Raw genomic sequence first — 13,645 nt, 5'->3', positions numbered from 1 at the left:
TGTCTCTCTAATGCCACCATAGAGGCCACTCCTTTGGAAAAACTCTGAACAATACTTAGGCTCTCCAGCCAATTGAGATATTTATGTTGGAAAAATTCACTCATATCGCGTTCTGCGGGGCTACCGTTGTGCAAAGAAACTCCAGCGCCACTATCTCGAAGATGTTGAGCCCAGTAAATGCAGGCATAACGAACAGAGCCCAATGGATCTGGATCAGGGCATTTGACCTCCCTGGCAGGATGGCCAGGAGATTTGAGCTCGTATATATCGCGACGAAGTACCTTGTCCATGACTCGAAGGCAGTTATGAAAGACTTTTTGGTGCGTTTCATCGGCAGTTAATCTGATGATGAGGTAAGTTTTCGTCAGACGAGGATCCTGCAGGATCTCCCAGAAAATCTCTAGCAGGGTAGGCCATGCGTTAACCCCTTCAAAGATCTGCTTACCACCCTCATCATATCGAGCCCGTGCATGAGAGACAAGACTTGGTTGATATTTGATAATCATGTAAATGAGGCCCCGTAGAACCGCTACTGCATTGTTTAGGCGTGCATCGGATGCTTGGCAGAAGAAGAATGACACATTGATATTGGGGTCAGAGTTGCGCAATTAATCGACAATCCCGCTAAGAAGCATTGTTTTGCCCTTTCCTGGGTCCCCTTTGACACAGAGTAGCTGGGTATCCTGATCGTTGTGCCAAGACATGAAATTATGGTTGGAGAGCACCCAATGGTACGCACATTCCATTAGCCCGCCTGTAGTGGCCTGGATTCGGACCTTGTCATGAAAAGGATTGGAAGTCTGCAGGTCTCGTAGGCAGGATAGATCTTGAATACCTAGTATATATCGCTCTCCTTCCTGCAGGACTCTTTGATTCTGATCTTCACAACCACTTCAGTTCGTCTATATTGTAGTAGAGGCATGCCGATCTTCCTTACCGACTTCCGAAACCCATCGCATAAGAATTGCTAATAACCTCTTGAAGCCATTGTCGTCCTCTGTCGCAAATTTAACCATGTCGCGATGGTTCGCATGAACGGAAAGAGCTAGGTAGTTTTCAAGAGACGCAGACTCCTGGGGAACGATGACTCCGAACCCAGGTACGGGAAGCTGCTCGAAGAAGCAAACGAGCTCGAGCGCACGGCCTTCTTCGCGTAACTGCCGCACCATAGCTAGGAAATGGAGTTGGATTGACTGAAGCAGCTGGCTATCTCTCTGCAAAATATCCAGAAGCGTGATATTGGTAGACTTCACAAAGCCGAGTGCCGAAGCCGGGATTCTGGTCCACTCCGCCATCCATGCTCCCTTGTGGGGAGTCCCCATGAATATAATGCCCTTGAGGTAACGAAATATACCCCGGAGATAAGGTTCGGGATGATCTCTCGAAAGCAGAATTGCTTCCTTGCAGACCAGCTCCCCCAAACTATGGACTACGAATATGAGAGGACGACGGGAAGCATCGGCGAAGTCTCGGTCGGCGGTTAGGTCGGCAAGGAGGTCCGTGGCGTGATTAACTAGCCGGTTACTCGAGGCGACGGAGGGGCGAACTATATATGCGTCGTAGCCAAATGTCAGAATACGGGCTCGAGGAAGCCTTGATGGAAGCAGGAGTTTCGGCCAGGGTGTAGCTTGGCCATCGGCTGTCCATGTCCTCTCGCGGTCGCCCGTGAGCCCGTGGACAAAGCAGATATCGACTACCGCATCGGGACAGTCGTATATGACTTTGATGCCGTCTGGAAAGGTAGGGAGAGACCTGGTATCTTGTAATAATGAGGCGACAGGCTTGGATGTCTGGCTATCGCTGGGACTCGTCTTACCCGCCGCACGCGGCAAGTCCCTGCCATAGTGGCGTCGGCGAAAAAGCCACATCGTTCAACCCGATCCAGGCTAACGGAGAGAAAAAGGCGTATTGTGATGGGGTTAATTCCTTTTAAAAGCAGAATAGACGGACACTTTTTATAGGGAATGCCACAACTGAATATCCTTGTGCTATGGAGTGGGGTACGTGGGCGCTTACGTTCAGCTTTCAGCCTCACCTATATGAAAGTGTGATAAGGGCGCGATTCCATGATTTGTCGCCAAGTTAAGAGCGTTCAGCAAGCGCCTTGAGCGCCTCCAGATTCCGCTTCGCCCAAGCTACATCCTCTGCAAAATTTTCAGAACTCATCTCAGGCTGTCGAAATATTGTTATCGTCACTCCCCATCTTCAATTATTCTTAAACGGACGTATATAGTACGACCATTGCCCAGGTTGACCCTGTGATCCATAATGCTAAGATTGTTGTAGTCAGTGAAAGAGATCCGGATGGTTCCTTCACCCCCAGGGGCTTCCGCCTTCCAACCAGCTTCATCGCGAGACAGCGTGGATCTAGAGAGCTCTGACGCCCAGAGTGGGAAGCTCTCTGGCCTCCAGAACATATCATAGAGTTCCTTTGCATTGAGCTGCACGGGGCAGGTGATTTTTTTTGTTTTCTGGCATCTGAAATTGTGAACGAGAGTCGCTATTACTAGCTATTTCGGGTGTCCTTGTTAGCTGCCTGAACTTGAGCTTCGCGAATACGGGCGAACAGTTGGGACAATGGCCAGCTCTATATCCCTCACATAGTTCACTATCATGCGGGCCTCTGCTCTGACCTAAATAATCAGGTCGCTGTACCTTAATTCCATTCTATTTTTTTTAGCTAGTATGCCAGTCTTTCCACATAGCATTCGTGATCCAGGATTAGCCGGCTAGCAGCTCTGCAATTTTTACATTGCTAGTGATACACTCGCGCAGTATATAGCTATTCGGGGTACATGCGAATTATAATTACGATCTTTTTGCTCAACCAACCGTTTGAGTAACATCCGCTGTTTTGGCATATAAATTGACCCATAATGTTCCTGTCCCGCCACTTAATATTGGTTTCCTCATTATTAGCGTCAAAGAAATCTAGTTAAAGCCCTTCTTCGTCTAATAAGCGGGCTACATCGTCATGAAGCATTAGGTGTAGCGACCATAATTTCGCAGCTTTGCGTCCCTTGCGCGGCATTTTGAATCTGGAGGGGGGAGTTGGGTGTCAAAAGCTTGTGTTAAAAACTCGGAAAATGCCCTTGGATGGGCTTATGATAAACAGTTGCCTAAAGGCAGGAGTTAGACATCCTGAGAACAACGCATCACTGCCACAGCACAAGTTGATTGGTAGATATGTTTCATGTGGTGTAACCCGTGTAGGTGTCGCTGCAGGGTGGCTCAGGAAGTTGGTGGAAAGAATGAGCTGGAACCAAGAGGAGGGGTAGATTTAATGGCCGCTCTGCCCAAGCTCGTCGGAAGGAGGCATTGGACGTGGAGGGGAGCAGGGATTCACGTTTCAGGAAGCTATGGCCTATAAGAGGCTGGCTATGACGCCCCGCGCTCTTTGACCTCATCTCGCATTCCCGCTTGCTACGATTTGGATGGGAGTAGCACAGCATCTAACAACGGACTGGTTTGGAATTGTGTCTAACCGAAGAGCCTAGACTCTATATGCAAATGTACTCCTAATACCTACTTCTATTCCACCCCACCAAGAAGCCCATCTGTCCGCTTTGAGAATCGACTGTATGTATCCTCAAAAGTCTCATCCTCGCCAACGCACATCCTATAGGTGATCCTAGCATAGTTCTCTGCTTGACTTGCTAGTTCAGGAGCAAAATCGCAATACGCTCTGCAAAGAATCATCCAACATCTAACAAGTCCATCCATCATCAGACCCCATTTCATAACGTGTAGCGGCGCACCAGGAGTATGCGGGACTCCCCCGCCTTCAAGCACATACCCGAGTGACGCTAAAGTCTTCAGTGCAAACTCAACAGTCTTCTCTAAGACACCCCGCGCGGCGTGGGCCTCCGCTAGACTCAAATACGCCTTCCAGATGCCAAGACGTGGGACTTGAACGGCTGGCTTGCGATACGTGTCCTCAAGTTTAGAAATAAGTTCCTCAATTCGAGCAATAGCTGACTTCGGCTTGCGGGGCTTGCTCAGGGCCTGAAAAGCATTCACCAAGTCCGCCGTGAGCCTCCTTCGCTTCATCAGATCACTCTCCTCTGTCTCGGTGGAATCTTGACAGATCACGCAGTTGCACTTGAAGCCCCAGTGTTTCAGATTGGGTTGTTTCGCCTTGGAAGTGCTGTCCGAGGGTTGTTTGTACCAAAAAAACAGCTCGGTATTCGCAGGGAGATCCTGGGTAGCACGGACGATCATCATATCTCCAATGAATGAGCGGCGAACATTGCTGAAGCAGGAATGGTTGATGTAGGATGCTAGAGGCCAGACACCGCAGGAGTGGAATTTCTTGTTCTCAGTGGGTTCTAACTGTGATTCGGCGTCTTTCATAGTGCGTAGGTGGGATTCGCGGGAGGAGAGGGAGCAGCCGAAGCAGTTGAGTGACATTATACGCTCGATGAGAAAGCTAAAGGTGTTAGATCTTCCGTTAAGATAGAATGTATCCAGTGTTTAGAACTCACGTGTCTACGACAGGTGTACCGTCAACTTCTGCGACAGCAACAGGCTGGTACGAGCCGTAGTAAAGGTCAGTGAACATCGACCTAAGCGACGGGTTTTTGTAGAGTTTCTGTGCGATTAAAGCGATAAGGTCCGCCTGAGTACCCATTGTGATGGTGTTTGTTTCCGGGTTCATCAAGATCGAGAGGCTGCCCGAAGCACCAGCAACTTCGTCATGAAATGCATGCGCAAAGGCTTTCTCGCAAAATAATAGATCACCGGCTCGAACAGCCTCTGTCGTGAATAAGCCTCGACCGCGAGACTCCGTTGGCCTGACAGACACGGGTCCGATATATGTTCCGCGATCAAGGAGCGGCGGGTAACGTTTCTTTGCCTCTCGTTGCAGGTACTTGAAAGGGTATTTCCCAGTCCGCTGTTCTGCAAGTCGTGCAGCGGCGCGATTAAACTCGAGTTTAGCAGTGGTGTTATTCGGGAATGTGGCAAAGAGCGCTTGGTGGACTTTGCAGGATTCTTCAAATTTGGCGAGATGGTAAAGAGCCTGAGATTTGCGAAAGAGGGCTTTTTCGGAAGATTCCTGGTCTGATAAAACGGTTTCGAGGTCATAAAGGGCCGCGTCAAATTGATGAGTCTTGAGATAAGTAAGAGCGCGGTTGAGCCTGATTATGAGGGCTTCATCGGCTGTTGGGGAGGTATTTAAAGCCTTGGAGTAGCTACATTTTGATCAGCTTCCTTCTTTAGGTTCTTCTTCCGTGGATGCTTACCAATCAATAGCAAGATAGTACTGACCCTTGTTGAAATGGTCGTTGCCTTTTGTTTTGCAATAGCTGGCCGTTGGATCCATTCCGCGTCGACCTCCCCATGACAAGGGTACTAAAGGGTCATGGCTTGGGAGAAATCTAATGTCAGAGAGATGGTCAACTCGGATTCCGTAATTTTCATCAGCCATGATCTTCAAGTAAGGCTCCTTCACAAGTATCGCTGTTCCTTCGACGAGACGGCCATCGGTCGAGAGCTCTTTCTCCTGATTGTATAATTGTAACACGAGAACATCCCCTCTTTCATCTTCTACTACGGCCATCACCGCAGTCATCCTATCTGTCGGTGTGACTGCTCTAAGCAGAATGTAAAATCCACGATGATGAGTTTCGAGAGTGAGATCTCTGATGAGTACTCGTTTCAGGGTACTCAAAGCAGCAACAGAGGGCGGGTAGGCTGGAGGCACAAACGACGAGTGAATCTCATGCCTGTTAGCAAGTTTATTACTAGACATCATCCGACGAAACATGAACTCCATTATGATTTCGTCGCGAGACTTGGTGGGCTTGAGAGTCTTGCCCTTGTGGAGTTGCGCATTTTGGAGAATTCGCTTCTGTTTCTGTAGGTGTTGCAGGTATTCCGGTGCTTGAGAGACATCATGAGTGTCCATATTGCAAATTGAACGAGTAAAAGGCTGATGTATTTAGGTAAAAGACCCTCTTCCGATAAAACAGTTTTTTTCTTCGTGAATATGAAGATGAAACCCCGTCGGGCATGAACAGAAGCGATGGTTGCGTAGGAAAAGCGGGGAGGATAGTGATACCTGCTGTGGCAGGAACCACGTAAACAGATTGTATTGGTAGACTCCCATGCACCTGTTCGCCTATGAAGCTAGAGGACTGGGCCCAGCTTTCCCCTTTACGACCTGCATATCGTTGAATTACCCAGGACCGGTAACTCAAGAGGAGTCAGACACTCAGTCCGAAGAGGAAGAGCCGAAGCGTGCTCGCCATGATGATAGCGATTACTGTCCAAGTCCATAAACTATGAGCCGGGATGAACAGCGTTTTTGGACTCCTCTTCATCTCCCGATCCTGCTGCCGCCCTTCCCAATAGGTCTTTCTCCTCTCCCATCTCGGCTTTTTTTTTTCCCTCCATGACTTTCCACAGATCCGTGAGGGGTGTATCTTTTCTTTTTCTTCCTCTGTTTTAATTTGTATTCCTAGAATTCAGGTGGGAAAGGAAGAATGGCAGATGTGACGAGTTCAAGAGAAGGCTCGATTGGCATAAACGGAAAGGTCAGGCCATACTGACGTGGAAGGGCACTTAGGGCGTTGTTTAGAGCGTGGGTCAGAAGTTCCTGGTCGACGGAGGCATCGTTCCTTGTGTGGATATACCGTCATGTTCAAGAGACAATCCCAGAACATGGGCTGATGCGGCGTGTCAAAGTTAGTGCCTGTCCTTAATTTAATTTTTTTTTAAATTTTTTTTTTTTTTCTATGGCGGTAATGCCTGGTCTTTGAGGTAGTTTTTTTTGTCTCCAGGGCGCGGTTTAGGTTTGTTAGATATGTGCATAAGCCGGAGAGAAGGGGAGCCGTGGAGAGCCCAGGCTGCAAAAAAGAGGATGGATAGATTTCATTGAATCTTATGGTCTAACTTGACTGGAGAAAGGCTCGGGCGCCAACTGTCAAGAACGCACACGAATCTCAAAAGGTCACTGCGCCGGCCTTCTTCGCATGAGCGGGCATCATGTGTCAGATTACGGCAAACACAACAAACATCTCAGCCTCAACCGGTCGCACTCAGTCCAGGCATGTTAGTCACCCCACAATCCACCTGAGTTTAACCTCCATGAACCGGACTTTCCGTCACTCTATTTACGGACGAACTCCATGGGGAAGCTTGATGGACCCGCTAACCAGCTCGTGAAATTTCTGTGGGGCTCTGACCCCACCTCTTGTTGGCCCACTTGCTCCAGCGAGCAGTTAACGAGACTTGATGGACGGAAGCTATTTCAAAATAGAGACCATCCAAATCAGCTCTACACTGGGCTGCAGTAAGAAAAAAGGTAACACGTATAGCCTAGCGTATTATAAAACGGTGGCTAGCACATACTATCGATCACATTCTTTGAATTCGTGTCGTCTCAGCGTGGACCCCTCACACACGAGAGGTAACAAGCGGAGTGCGTTCGCCGATAAAATAGCAGCCTCTGGAAATTTCTTGTCCTCCGCTAAGAGGTTAATGGCCCAACGACCCGCTTGCACTCGGGTAAGGTCTTGCATTCTCGATGTTGTATGCTTCCAGGAAGCTTGCAATATATGCATCTCTGTCAGTCTGTTCAAGCAGCTGACTATACCGGTGTGAGAGCATAGCGGCCAGATTACTCAACCGGCCTGTGAGATCTGGGTGGTCGACCGGCGTGATATTCACGGCTCTCTGTGCCTTCCGGATATCCTCTTCCAGGTCATCCATCTTCCCTGTTCGGTTGTACGGGTGAGAGAGCTTAGCGGCCAGATTGTTCAGCATAGCTCCGAGATCTGGGTAGTTGGCTGGCGTAATACCCACGGCTCCTTGTGCCTCCCGAATAGCTACTTCCGGGTCACACATCTTTCCTCTTCGGTCGATCTAGTCTGACAGGTTTGTAGCCAGATTTTTCCTGTCTTTTGCCTGTATACTCCGAATGACCCCTCCCTAAGTCCCTCAGCATTGTTATGAGCCTAGCTGGCCGGCACCACGAGGCACAATTACGAATTGCTGATCCGACGGCGGAAAAAGACGCGCTTCAGCACGGATATTATTTTCTTTATTCGAGCTATGACATCCCTAATCCTCCATCGGTAGCAGTGCCCCGCCAGACTTGATAACCCTGAAATTCGGCTTGTTGGCAAATGTACCGTTGCTCCTAGTGGAATCATATCATTTTCGATATACAAAGCTTTTTCTGGTCCTTTAAAGATAGTAACGACACCAAACCAGTCTTTGCGTGTCCATAGGGGGAATACTGCATACTACCTTCTCGATCTTCGTCTCGGGGACGAAGCGTTTTCTTGGTGGCTAGGCCGACGAAGGTCTGCGACAGTGTCGGGACGACCAGATTAGTATTGACATTAAGTAGTTGAGATATTAAGCGAATTTCTCAGGTAGTGGGATATTTACGGTAGTTATAAAGTCCAATCCTGCTCTAGTTACTAATGCATTTACCCCTATCCCGGACAAGAGACGGTCGGGTTTGTATCGTGTAACCACGACGGTTATCTCTTCGGAGTGCTGATTAACAACCCACACACAAGATAGGACTTGTTGGATAGTCTGGATTATTGCGCCGATGATTCCCTTGAGAAAATGCATCAGTAGTAGGTTCCGGGTTGTGAGACTGAAGACTGGCTTCCTTATTTTAGGTGTTGGCTCACTCAGCGGCGTATAGCAGGGTAAATCTCTTCCTTCCCCCACTACATCTAGCTCTAGAAGATCGCATGCATAGATACGCTTTAATAGTTTTTCCTCAGCCAGACTTTCGGCCTCCATGCCGTCAAGGTTGTTGGAGGATTGATTCATTGCTCAGTCAGATTTGACCAAGTCTGGGAATGAGTGAGGAAAAGATCAGACCAGGTGTGTGTGTGATGTTATATATGCTAGGTAGGCGTTATTATGCCCCGTACTAACCGGACACCATTGGAGATACTGACGGACTAGTGCTGATCGACAAGATATATCCTACGTCCTACCACTAGCTATGAGAGTAGGTGACTACTCCACACATACTGTCCCACATTTTCATCACATTACCCGTTCTGGATGAGTACCTTGGTCAAAGCATAGCTTGGGAGGTTATCTCAGTACTAGGGTTTATGAGCCTTGGCAAACAATCTAAGCAATCAATCATAGAACTGGTTTCACATGGCGATTACCAACGAATGAACCCAATCATAAGCCGCTTGGCATAAGCTGCAAACTCTCAATATACACGTTGACCTATTCCAACAGGCTACTTCTGTGGGGCGGATCCAACTGGTTCTAGGAAGAAAGTCAGCTGGACAATGTCGTACTGGACTAGCGTTGTTTGCTTTTCACGTTCAATAAGGCGACCTGCTCCTTGTGCGAGTCGGGAAAGGCAACAGCTGAGAGATGACTGAGTTCCAACGTCTCCTCGTGCGGCAGTTTCCGGACTCGCCAAAACTGCAAATTAACAGGAGCGCTGGAAAGCACAAACACCAGGGTTTCTACAACCAGTTGCGCCTTGCAAATATCGCGAGGCCACCCGACTTTGAGGCCCTCCTGATTGATCTAACGTCGATCCCGCCGCTCGGCATGGCTCACGATTGGGCTCCAATTGCGGGAACGGATTTAATTGGTCTGTTAGAACTCGGTTTACGCCGTTCTATCCACGAAGTGCGCGTAACAACCCGCTTATGCAAGCGGAGATCGTGCAAAATTACCAGAAGAGGCCCCAAAACTCGACTTTTGGAGCTCCACGTTGGACAAGCTATCTATACTATATACACTTTACCCTCATCATGACTGGCGTGACCATCCTGCAGAACAAGTACTCCGCGCACTCGAGCAAGCACTCGGAAGAGTTCAACACGGCCTCGCGAAGCGTTAAGCCTGGCCTGATCGTGACGGGCATTGTCAGCTCGTGGACTTGGTCTGCAACGCTCTTGACCAGTGCCACGTTTGCTTATACGTATGGCATCTCCGGGCCCATGTGGTTCGCTACTGTCGGATCCTCACAGGTCCTCATGTTCTCGTTGCTTTCGCTCAAGATGAAGAGGGATTTGCCGGAAGCGCATACCTTTCCGGAGATTGTTCTTGCGAGGCATGGGCCTGTTGCGCATGCGGTGTACCTTGCTTTTGGGTGGATTACCAACTTGCGTATGTGATTGTCGTGACCCTCAAACCAGAGGTATGAAGCTGATGTTGGTCCGACAGTGATTGGCACAAACCTTGTTCTGGGTGGTGCCCAGGTCATCGCAGGCATGTCAGGGGTCAATGTCTATGCGGCGTGTTTTATAGTACGTGCAACTCCAGCAGAACCCTTACCAATTGTGATCTAACATCATCAGATCCCCTTTACGGTCGCCGTCTACGTGATACAGGGCGGGCTTCGAAGCACATTTATTGCCGACTATCTCCACACCGTCATCCTGTTTGCCGCAATCCTCATCTTCGCCTTCCAGGTCTACACGGCAGATGACTACATTGGCAGCCCGGGGCGAATGTGGGAGCTCCTGATGGAGGCTGCGGATAGGTCGCCTATTGCAGGAAACGCGGAGGGATCGTGGCTTACTTTCCGATCAGATGGTGGCCTGATCTTTGCTGCTGTTCTATTTCTCGGTGGCTTCTCGACTGTGTGGTTGGACCAGGCATACTGGCAGCGTGCCATTGCATCCAAGCCCGAGACCAGTGTCAAGGCGTATCTCGTTGGAGGCGTAAGGCACCTCGCCTAAATTACATTCCTCATGCGCGAGCCTTCCGCTAATCAAGACACAGCTCGCATGGTACGGCATCCCATTCAGTTTCGCAACCGCCATGGACCTAGGCGCGGTTGCCCTGTCGAACTCACCGAAATTCCCAACCTACCCCAACCCTCTCACACCCGAACAGGTGGGCGGCGGCTTCTCCGCCCCCGCGACAGCAATCGCACTGATGGGGACCAACGCGCGGTGCTCATGATCCTGCTCCTCTTCATGGCAATCACATCGACCACCTCCGCTGAGCTCATCGCCGTCTCCTCCCTGTGGACCTTCGACGTCTACAAGCAGTACATCAACCCCTCGGCCTCCTCCAAGCAGCTCGTCATGCAGTCGCACTATTCTATCGTCGTCTTCTCGCTCGTTCTCGCGGCCTTCTGTTGCGCGCTCAGCGCCAGCGGCTTCAACATCACCTAGATTATCACCTGCGTGGGGGTCATAGTCGGCGGCGGCGGCATTCCGCTCGCGTTTGTCGTCCTGTTTCCGAAATGGGTCTCCACACCTGGTGCCATTGCGGCGCCCTTGATTGCCATGCCGCTGGGTTTCGTGGCTTGGTTCGTGACGACGCATATCCGCTCCGGAGTAATTAGTGTTGCTACTACGGGTGGGGAGACGAATGCCCTCGCGGGCAGCTCGACGACGTGTGGGCTTGGGGCTATCTTGGTTCTCGTCCTCTCCTGGGTATTTCCGTCCAGATATACCTCCGCTAACCCGGCACATACGGTCCTCGTCGAGAAGGTTCCGGTGTAGCCACCGTCCATGCGCAGCCTCCATCTCCTCAGCAACCCAACTCAACAGCACCAGAACCAGTACCACCCTCCCAAGACGAAGAGAAAAATACCTTGACGCAACAGCAAACCCTACCCGACCCCTCACCCTCAAAAATCGAAACCGGCAACGAAGTTAATCGACTTCCTCCTAAACAACCACATCGAGCCCCTCGACGCAGCCGCCTACCGCAAAGCCCTCCGCCTCGCCATCGGCGTCTGTCTACTCTTCATCGTCCTTGCAATGCTCACCTTCCCCTTTGCCTGCTACGAGACGTCGTTTATCTTCACAAGGGAAGCGTTCACGGGGTGGGTTGCTGTTAGTTTGCTTTGGGTGTTTTGTAGTGCGATGGCTTGTGTTGTTTGGCCTGTTTTGGAGAGTTGGGGGGAGGTGGTACATGTTGGGAAGACGCTGTTTGGGTTGAAGTAGAAGCGTTGCGTGACGTATCTACGGGCTTAGTAGATAGACGGAAGGAAGCATGCTCGAGTGCAATGCGATCTATATGAAAGTAGTTGGCGTCATAAGAGAGGAGCATCCCACAATCGCGGCCTAATTATAGGTCAATAATGTACAGATAGATTACTCCGGCTCTGTGTGCGCGATTAGGGTCGTTCGAGCCCTCGAATCTAGCGCCCCCGTCTCACGCAGCCTGATCTCCCTCCAATACCCCTCCTCGTCATGCGGAGGGATCACAACGAAAATATCCTCCCAGGTCTGCCCACCACCCGGTAGAATCTCATCCTCACCAGTAACCTCAACCCCCATCTTCTCTAACAGTGCCCTCATATCCGCCATCACCTCACCAACATCCCTGTACTCCCCACCCCACGCCTTGACAAGAATATCTCCCATCCGCGCCTCCTCCAGCTGCTGAAACCGCCTCTCCTTCAACCTCTCCCGCTCAAGATCCCTATCCCAATCCGCCGGCCAATCCCCCTTATTATTATTTGACGAGAAAAGCATCGGCCACCGGACCTTCCCCGGCCCAACCGGCGGATGCACAGACTGCCGATTCGTAACCAACCTCCAAAAAATCGTCGCCCAGTCACAGATATCCCCGCGCGGCGACGCCTCAAGCTCACTCCCTGTCTCCGGGTCATACTCTACCTCAACTTCGCGGAAATCGAGGTAGGCTTCCCCAGAGCGGTACCCGGCCTGGGCTGAGGGCTGTTCGGCTGTTGGTAGGGTCGCGCTGATGAAGCCTGTGAGCGCGGCGGAGAAGTCGGGGCGGATCCAGATGGAGGAGGCGCAGAGGTTGCTGAGGTAGACGGCGTGGGTGTGTAGGAGGTGCAGGGCTGAGAGGGTTTGGAGGGCCCAGCGGTGGTAGAGAAGCAGAAGGGGAGGGTGGGAGGTCAGACTGTTAAGACCCGAGGTGCTGTTTCCGATGACGGGGACTGGGAAAAGTGGCAGGCGGATTGCTTCCAGGGGTCCTGGGCTCACGAATTCGAGTTTGAATCCTGGGGTCAGGCGGCCGAGGTATCTGAGGGTGGTTAGTTGGAAATCATGCTTTGATTGTCTTTTGTATATGATCTCGCGACCCGCAGTATCATACGTATGGACTCACTTGACAATCCGAGGGTGAGCCTGCCCACCGTTTTCTTCTGGGTCCTCCACACCAACAGCGTGCAGAAGATATTCATTCACGTCTCGTGCGTTGACCTCATATGGATTCGGCTCTCCGAGTGAGTCCCGGTCTTCATGTCCGGCATACGCAACCAGACACATCCCATTTTTGTGCGGGACGACCTGGACGGATTCGACGAACCAGGCGAAGACACCCGCGCCTTCGTCGGCTTCGGGCGGGACGAGTGGCGGGGGCGGATGCGCTGCTTCCCATTGCCGCTGTCGTTCCCACTCCGCCCGGTCGGCGTCGGTAGCCTGCGGCAGCAGTAGCAAGCGAGAGAGTATGCCGCCCATTGTGCGGAGGGGATTCTGCCAACTTGTGGACGGACAAGGAAGTGCAAGGGTGGTGAAGCGATGTCTTGCTGGGGATGGGCTGGCTGGCTGTCTTGGCGCGGGATGCGGGCCATTTGATGCCAAGCCTGCCGAGCTTACTGGACGAAGGAAGGTCTTGGATTGATGCTTCAACGAACCGCGTTGCCAATAACATGGAATTGATAAGAGGCGCGTTGTTGGAGGGGAAAGGCTCCCATAGCGGCTGAAGG

At 51.0% G+C, this 13,645-nt stretch overlaps 5 protein-coding genes across 5 annotated transcripts; 1 reads left to right on the top strand and 4 right to left on the bottom strand.

Annotated features, from left to right (window-relative positions):
- Positions 1 to 562: 562 nt before the first annotated feature.
- Positions 563 to 2,056, bottom strand: BJX68DRAFT_157101 (uncharacterized protein). The gene has a single exon (XM_071036772.1). The coding sequence runs from the start codon at positions 1,866 to 1,868 to the stop codon at positions 903 to 905; it is 966 nt and encodes a 321-aa protein (XP_070895518.1). The 5' UTR covers positions 1,869 to 2,056; the 3' UTR covers positions 563 to 902.
- A 1,436-nt stretch (positions 2,057 to 3,492) lies between these two features.
- On the bottom strand, positions 3,493 to 6,032 carry BJX68DRAFT_278088 (TPR domain protein). Its single transcript, XM_071048461.1, has 3 exons — positions 5,244 to 6,032; positions 4,485 to 5,192; positions 3,493 to 4,429 (listed from the first exon to the last, which is right to left on the bottom strand). Exons 1-3 carry the CDS (start codon positions 5,906 to 5,908, stop codon positions 3,532 to 3,534), a joined length of 2,271 nt encoding a protein of 756 aa, XP_070895517.1. The 5' UTR covers positions 5,909 to 6,032; the 3' UTR covers positions 3,493 to 3,531.
- A 1,447-nt stretch (positions 6,033 to 7,479) lies between these two features.
- On the bottom strand, positions 7,480 to 7,848 carry BJX68DRAFT_270252 (uncharacterized protein; the record flags this gene model as incomplete). Its single annotated transcript, XM_071046578.1, has 1 exon — positions 7,480 to 7,848. One exon carries the CDS (start codon positions 7,846 to 7,848, stop codon positions 7,480 to 7,482), a length of 369 nt encoding a protein of 122 aa, XP_070895516.1.
- A 1,907-nt stretch (positions 7,849 to 9,755) lies between these two features.
- Positions 9,756 to 11,909, top strand: BJX68DRAFT_270251 (sodium:solute symporter family protein; the record flags this gene model as incomplete). The annotated part of the gene is made up of 7 exons (XM_071046577.1): positions 9,756 to 10,113; positions 10,171 to 10,253; positions 10,305 to 10,670; positions 10,732 to 10,756; positions 10,846 to 11,075; positions 11,130 to 11,458; positions 11,567 to 11,909. 7 exons carry the CDS (start codon positions 9,756 to 9,758, stop codon positions 11,907 to 11,909), a joined length of 1,734 nt encoding a protein of 577 aa, XP_070895515.1.
- Positions 11,910 to 12,028: 119 nt separating this feature from the next.
- Positions 12,029 to 13,420, bottom strand: BJX68DRAFT_244145 (uncharacterized protein). Its single transcript, XM_071041256.1, has 2 exons — positions 13,045 to 13,420; positions 12,029 to 12,960 (listed from the first exon to the last, which is right to left on the bottom strand). The coding sequence occupies exons 1-2, from the start codon at positions 13,395 to 13,397 to the stop codon at positions 12,060 to 12,062; spliced, it is 1,254 nt and encodes a 417-aa protein (XP_070895514.1). The 5' UTR covers positions 13,398 to 13,420; the 3' UTR covers positions 12,029 to 12,059.
- Between the last annotated feature and the right edge of the window lie 225 nt (positions 13,421 to 13,645).

The sequence above is a fragment of the Aspergillus pseudodeflectus genome (genome assembly GCF_044049435.1).
Source record: "Aspergillus pseudodeflectus strain CBS 756.74 chromosome Unknown BJX68scaffold_47, whole genome shotgun sequence".
In the NCBI taxonomy this organism is placed as follows: domain Eukaryota; kingdom Fungi; phylum Ascomycota; class Eurotiomycetes; order Eurotiales; family Aspergillaceae; genus Aspergillus; species Aspergillus pseudodeflectus.
Note: the sequence above shows the minus strand (reverse complement) of the source record. Positions and strands in the feature narration are given on the sequence as shown.